This window comes from Mixophyes fleayi, chromosome 6 (genome assembly GCF_038048845.1).
Source record: "Mixophyes fleayi isolate aMixFle1 chromosome 6, aMixFle1.hap1, whole genome shotgun sequence".
Lineage (NCBI taxonomy): Eukaryota > Metazoa > Chordata > Amphibia > Anura > Limnodynastidae > Mixophyes > Mixophyes fleayi.
In genome coordinates, this window is record NC_134407.1 from 38728649 (window position 1) to 38736147 (window position 7499).

Sequence of the window (7499 nt, forward strand, 5' to 3'; positions counted from 1 at the left end):
CAGGATCAGAACCCTTGATTGAAAAAGCAGGGGAGGCTCTGGCATGCTGGTGGTAACGATAGTGGAGAAAGGAGGACACGTGGGTAGAAGGCTAAGAATGACAGCTTACAGCCTACAGGGAGAGGCAGATGAACAGGGGTGAAACAGAGGGGGTGAGATGAGTAGAGTGAGTTAGAACAAACATGCTCTGTTGTATTAAAACACTAATCCATGTATGGCCGGTCCTACTAATCAGTGATGAGAGCATATCACCATCTATCCATTAATTACCCAAGTGAACAGGTAGAGTGAAAGTACTGTCTTTTTCACATTTACATTATAAGCCAAAGGGGAAATTACACCTCTTTAGAAGTGCTGCCTGTTGGCCTTTATACACCTAAGAAATAAGTGGTTAGTATTTGTCAAAACTGTAACTTCTTGCACATTAAAGCCCAATTCAAACTGAGAACATTTTCTACTAATATTCCACTTTCCCCCTAAAGTAGCAGCATGGCAGAGGTCCGATGTTCAGGACCCCACGTTTTGCAGAGCCGTAACTTAGAATTCTAGCGCCTAGGGCGAGAAAGACAAGTGCCGCCCCCCTAGCCCTCAATTTTAACCAAATGAACTTAAAATATTTGTAAATTGTGCCCCCCTTCAGCATTGCGCCCTGGGCGGTCGCCCCTGTAGCACAGCCCTAGTTATGGCCCTGACTTTTAGTGAAATACTCCATTCTTATAATACAAAGCACTGCTTCTGTCTTCTTTCCATAAATCTCAACTGAAACTGGGGTTTGGTCTCCACTCTAAAGCAATTACTCTCAGGAACACCATTGTACTAATTAGTGGTTCAACTAATTTAGTCAGAAGAGATGCATATATCAACACTTTCATTTCCTCCATCAAATATGAGGTGTGTGCACTTTATTCAAGGTGTGCTACATACAAAAAACAAGATCTATAGTATAGTATTATTAGCAATTATGTCTTCTGTATATACCTGCTGTATTCAATATGGTAGCCCATCCCCTACTATAAACTCATAAGCTTCTTTTGCTTAAAGGACATGGTCCTATCCTTGTCCTCATCATATCTATTGGACTGTTGCTTCAGTGTCTCTTTCACAGGTTCTACCTCCTCCCTCTTCATAAACCACTTGGATTGCACCAGGGTTCAGCTCTGGGAATTCTGTTCTTTCTTTATACTTCTTCCTTTGCAAATTGTGATGGCTAGACGATTGGGTCAGAGCATCTCCAAAACGGCAGGTCTTGTGAGGAGTTCCTGGTATACAATGGTTATTATCTACCTAAAGTGGTCCAAGGAAGGACAATTGGTGAATCGGCAACAGGAGCATGGGCGCCCAAGGCTTACTGATGCGTGTGGGAAGTGAAGGCTAGCCCGTCTGCACCACTCCCACACAAGAGCTACTGAAGCACAAATTGCTGAAAAACGTAATGCTGGCCATGACAGAAAGGTGTCAGAACACACAGTGTATCGCAACATGCTGTGTATGGGGCTATGTAGCCGCAGTCTGGATGGGGTCCACTGCCAAAAGCGACTACAGAGGGCACGTGAACTGGGCCATGGAGCAATGAAAGACAGTGACTTGGTCTAATGAATCACGTTTCCTTTGCATCATGTGGACGGCAGGGTGCTGGAAAAACAAGTCCATTGAGGTCCCACCTTGCAAGCTGCAAAATTGAAGGATCTGCTGCAAGACCTCAGAGTTCTTGTGGAGTCCATGAGTCAACAGGTCGGAGCTGTTTTGGCAACACAGGGAGGAACTACAAAATATTAGGAAAGTGGTTTTAATGTAGTGGCTGATCGGAGTAAATGCTGGCGACACCTAACTCTACCTGTCCTTCCATTAGCTATATTGCTCTTTTGACAGACATCAGCAACTGCCTCTCAGCTGTCTCTTCTATCATGTCTTCTCTCTCCCTGAAACTTAATCTGTCCAAGAATAAGCGACTTGTGTTCCACTAACACCACCACTCCCGAAATCTCTTTGACTAACACGACCATCATTCCCAAACCACAAGCCTGCTGTCTGAATTCTCCTTCGTTCACAACATACAATTCAGGCCAAAATGATGACACCTCCACCCCAAAAATATCTTCCAGATCTGCCTTTAGACACTATTGAAATATTAATTCATACTCTTATCATTTCCTACCCCAACTATTGTAACACCATACTAAATATCCTTCAATTAAACTAAATGGTGTAACCTTCACCTTGAAAGCTTTAAGCATGCCTTGGAAACACATCTCTTTAGGGACACATAGCAAAGTGCTTACATACATACTCGTTAAGAAGACGGTAACCCAATCTCCTACCACCTACACAACTTATTGACTCATTTAAATCAGGCCTGTCCAACCTGCGGCCCTCCAGATGTTGTGAAACTACAAGTCCCAGCATGCCCTTCCAGCTATCAACAGGTTGTCTACTGGCAAAGCATGCTGGGGCTTGTAGTTTCACAACACCTAGAGGGCCGCAGGTTGGACAGGCCTGATTTAAATGGTTCATCTGTGTTATCTCCTCCTGGTCTCCTATTTCTCAACACAAGGGTGTCCGGTTCATTCAATATTATTTTACAATGTGATCAAATATGGCTGGTACACTATAAAAATCAAGCACTTCTACCTTAGGTATATTTCCCTAATGGCCTTTAGATTGTAAGCTCTAGCGAGCAGGGTCCCTCACACATTTTGCATTATTATTTAAGATATCTGTTAATCATTGTATGTTCAATATTTTTATAACCCTGACTATACAGCACTACAAAATATGTTGACTCCACATAATAAAATATATATTTTAATTTATTTTTTATGTTGTCTTCCTACTGTTTTTTCATTATTTTTTTCTTACCATTGAGGCATCAACAGGCACTTAAGTAAATCTCCCTTATTTCCATTGGCCAACTGGATACAATTGTAACTAATGTGGCAGAACTATTACTAGTGCTTTGCATGAGAAATATGATTCAGGACTCACATGCAGTAAATACTCCCAATAAATGTTTAGAAATAGCTTCCTGGTATGCGTGTGTTTGTGTTAGGGAAATTAATTATACTGTGTCAGGTATTGATGTGTCGTAATAAAATTCTCTGATTATACAGAATTGTGAAACATGATGGCACTTTATTAATAATATGGCATAAAAATGAACAAGAAATTAATAAGGCATGAATTTTTTCACAGTGTCTACAGTGAGAAACATCACTTCTGACACCTTATTAGCACCACATGAGATTTTATTAGCTTTAGGATAACTGTTGACTGTGCAAAGTTAAAAATGGACCTGGAGGTACTTCAAACATAGTTATATTATTAGTAACGTTCATTAGAAAATAGAATGTAAAATACATTAAAAAAAGACACAGGTCTAGTCCAACACTTGACAATTTGGCCTTAAAGGAGGGAGGGGATAATTCTTATGGACCCCAAAGCTGGCAATTATATAAATTCCCTGGATCAGTCAACCCCATAATGACCTCTACTAATTATAGCTATATATACTATTTCTTGTAAGAAAGGCATTCAATCCATTTTTAAATTCTATTTGTTAATTTGCCATCAGAATCTCATGTTGTAAGGAATTCCACAGCTTATCCTTCTTTCCAGTAAAGAACCCTTTCCTAGGCTCATGCCTGTTTTCCCAAATTGTATCCCATTTAATAAGTTAGTAGCATAGTTATAACCATGGCCTAGGCACATAGCTCAACGTTCATCTACATTACATATAATCTGCCATATTTCAGCATAGTTTACTATTTTGCTAAAAATATAAACTAGAATTCTACCATGGACCAAATAAAAATATATAAGACACGGTTTCTGGCTGCGTCTTAATAGAAACATCACATTTAATATGGGATAAACAGCTTTTGATCCAGCATTATTAAATTTAGTGTGCGTGGCTGAGCAGGTTTGTACTTGTAAAATATCATAGACCATTACAGAAATAAACATTACATAACTAGCATGTTTGAACAGGGAAAGCTTCATGCAAACAAACGTGACAAGAAAGAAACCCACTGGCTAACATTAATTGTTGAAGCTTACCTACAACATACTTGCCAACTCTCCCGTGACTCCCGCATTTTGCGAGAGTCTTCCGGACTCCCGGGTGAGTGAGGCAATCTCCCGAATTCTGCCCACTTCACTAGGAAGTGCCCGAAGTGGGCAGAATTAGCTCCCAAATGCCGCGATTGCGTTTGGCCCCGCTGTCAAATGACGCTTTTTGTGTCATGCCGTCACGGGGGCTGGCCCAAAATGACGCGCATTTTGGAGCCCCGCCCCCGTCACGCCCACCTCCCATGACAGGCTCCCGGAAACCAACTATTCAAAGTTAGTAAGTATGACCTACAATAGATATTATTAATGCCTAAAGCGAATATGTGTAATATATTTTGACCTAGTGTTACTGTACCCTGTTCTGGGACCCCAGGTGTTAGTGTTCAGTAGCGTACCACCCACTTTGAGAAAGTTAATGTTGTCACATATAAGACAGCAAAGCCTAGGGGGTAAATGTATCAAGCTGAGAGTTTTCTGGCAGGTTTGAAAAACCAATCAGATTCTAGTTATCATTTAATCAGTACATTCTACAAAATGAAAGCTAGAATCTGATTGGTTGTTATAGGCAACATCTACACTTTTTAAACCCGCCAGAAAACTCTCAGCTTGATACATTTACCCCTAGGACTATGGAATCCATTTAAGGTAGTATATATAATAGACTTTCATAGATAGGAATACATTCCTCTTACATGAAATGCTAACGTTTTTAACGTTAGGTGTTTAATTCCACTAAAGGAGCACCAGTCACCTGAAAAAACACAGAGAAAGCAAATTTGTGGACTGAAGAAATATTCACATCAATGTGGCCTATGAAATCGCTGGGAACTAGTAAACCGTGAGGCATGAGCCATTTCTAGCGAACTGATAAGCTACCTTCATATGGATATTTATTCAGCATACAAAATGGCTGCCTACATAATGTACAACTAAAAACAAAAATATTGAACTTCTGAAATTTAGATTTTCCTTGGTATACCAACATTTGCCATGGTTAGTTAGATGTAAAAATTGGTACCAGCTCTTACATAACAGAGCAATGCTATAAACATTTACCATCACGTATTACATGAGGGATAACAAGGCAGTCTGGGCCTATGATCCAAAGTTGACCTGTGCAATTTCTCTACATTTGTCATGTAAAGTTGATGGCAAATATAAATATTTTATTTGACCTGTCCAAGGAGAATCAGACAGAGGAAATCAAAAATCCATTTTTTTTTCCTCTTATTTAAACAACATACCTATCATTGTTTCATCAGATTTCCTGTAAAAGTTAATGGTCTGGTACAAGCGCAAGTTCACATCAGCTAAGAGTTTGCAGTGAGGATTACTCACCAAAATATCATTGATCTATTAATAAACTGGAAAGCACTAGCACCATTTCAACTATGTCACTGCACTCCATCATTCCTAGTTGTCACTATCAACTTCAAGGCAAATGGCCAGCACCAAATGCTCTTTACTACATCCACCACACACCTGTTATATTAGTTTCAGATACATAGGTACATCACAATTTAGGAAATGATTAACCAAATGTGTAATTAGTGTAAATAACAATGTCAATTTACTCTGAGCCCTATTTCCTTATTTCCTGTCACATAATGCTCATGTATCTAAATAAATGAGATTGTATAAATACAGCAATATGAATAAGAGATAAGAGAGAACATCAAAGGGATGGTTCAGAAAAGGGTAACTGACTGTTCTCGAAATTATATTACAACCAATTCCAAACCCTTTACATTGTATACAGCCTTACACCCAGTAATATTGTGGCATTTAGTTTACTTACTAACACTTCATCTGTTTTAAGTCAACACATTGTTCATGACCAATGGTGGAGAAAGATTAACTTGAGGATGGCATCACTCACAAACATATAGAATGTGTCATCCTGTGCAGCATCTTAAAATTTACATAATTAAATCACAATTATATGCTCCACACATACACCCATTTGTATACTCCCAAATACAATATGTCAAAAATAACTGTAAATTAAGATCAATAAAAAATATCAAATACACAATAAAGCAGACTGAACATACATACTATACTGTATGTAAAAAGCTGTCTAAAACTTGTTGTGCAAGTAGCTTCCCATTCTGAGCAGCAGGCCCCGACCTAAAGCCCAGCCCACATAGCTCATCCTCAAATGACACTATACAAAAGTGACAGAAATTACCTCTGTATAACGTGCCACCTACACACTTCATCACTGGGCAAAACCAATGCATGTAAAAGGAATCAAAAATTGAGAATATACAGCAAACCCTACAAGACATGTAAATATAATTCCTGAATTCATACGTTATAAATCACTGTATCCTATCACTGATATATATACATAGATACAATTAGATTACCAAATAACAACATAGGCAAAAGGATTTAACCCTTTCCAGGATCCACATCATGGACATGAGGCCCAACCCCTGACAGGGCCAATAGATGGAAGAGATGGTGGCTGGAAGGAAGCAGTATAATGATTTGGGGGTGACTTACACCACGGCCTTAGAGATGATCCACGACACCATCTTGCTGGCACCGCCCGGGCTCTAACCTGGCAGAGGTCCCCCCTTCCTGCGAGCGATGGACACTACTGTGTCCCCCACTTTGTAGATAGATCGGAGGGGCCAGAGTCTCCCAGGTGTCCTTGGCCAGTGAGGGGGAAGAGCACGGCTCTGGTCCACGTCCACGACGTGTTGTTGGTGTATTTCCACGAGCCCGTGGAACTATCGCTACGTCACGCGCCCCACTCCCGAATTCTCGGGCTTGAAAGAAGCATTAAAAAAAAAAAAAACCTGGGGAAAGGCGCAGCCCCGCCCCTCTGCACCCTTCCGAGCGCTCCGATTGGCTGTGCGAGGAATTCCTGGACCGGGGCCCAGCAGCGCAGTGTGAGGAGGGAGTGATGGAGGAGGAGGAGGAGGGGGGGAGAGATGTGTGTGCTAGAGGACAGGTGGCTGTCAGCCTGGAGTGTCACCTTATTCATCATGTGTAAGACACAGGCTGCACCAGCATATGGTCATACACAGATATCACAGCCTCCATGTAACCTCATGGAGGTGTTCTCTGCCTCATATACATGTATACCCTTGGTGCTGCTCATGGAGGTGTTCTCTGCCTCATATACATGTATACCCTTGGTGCTGCTCATGGAGGTGTTCTCTGCCTCATACACATGTTATCCCTTGGTGCTGCTCATGGAGGTGTTCTCTGCCTCATATACATGTATACCCTTGGTGCTGCTCATGGAGGTGTTCTCTGCCTCATATACATGTATACCCTTGGTGCTGCTCATGGAGGTGTTCTCTGCCTCATATACATGTATACCCTTGGTGCTGCTCATGGAGGTGTTCTCTGCCTCATATACATGTATACCCTTGGTGCTGCTCATGGAGGTGTTCTCTGCCTCATATACATGTATA

At 41.0% G+C, this 7499-nt stretch overlaps 1 protein-coding gene across 1 annotated transcript in view; it reads right to left on the bottom strand.

Moving 5' to 3' along the window:
• REEP3 (receptor accessory protein 3) overlaps positions 1–6861 on the bottom strand; it is a 99540-nt gene extending 92679 nt beyond the window's left edge. Inside the window, exon 1 of the mRNA XM_075216328.1 lies at positions 6577–6861. Within this exon, the coding sequence (XP_075072429.1) occupies positions 6577–6608 (32 nt within the window). The 5' untranslated portion in view covers positions 6609–6861. The remainder of the gene's footprint in view (positions 1–6576) is intronic.
• Between the last annotated feature and the right edge of the window lie 638 nt (positions 6862–7499).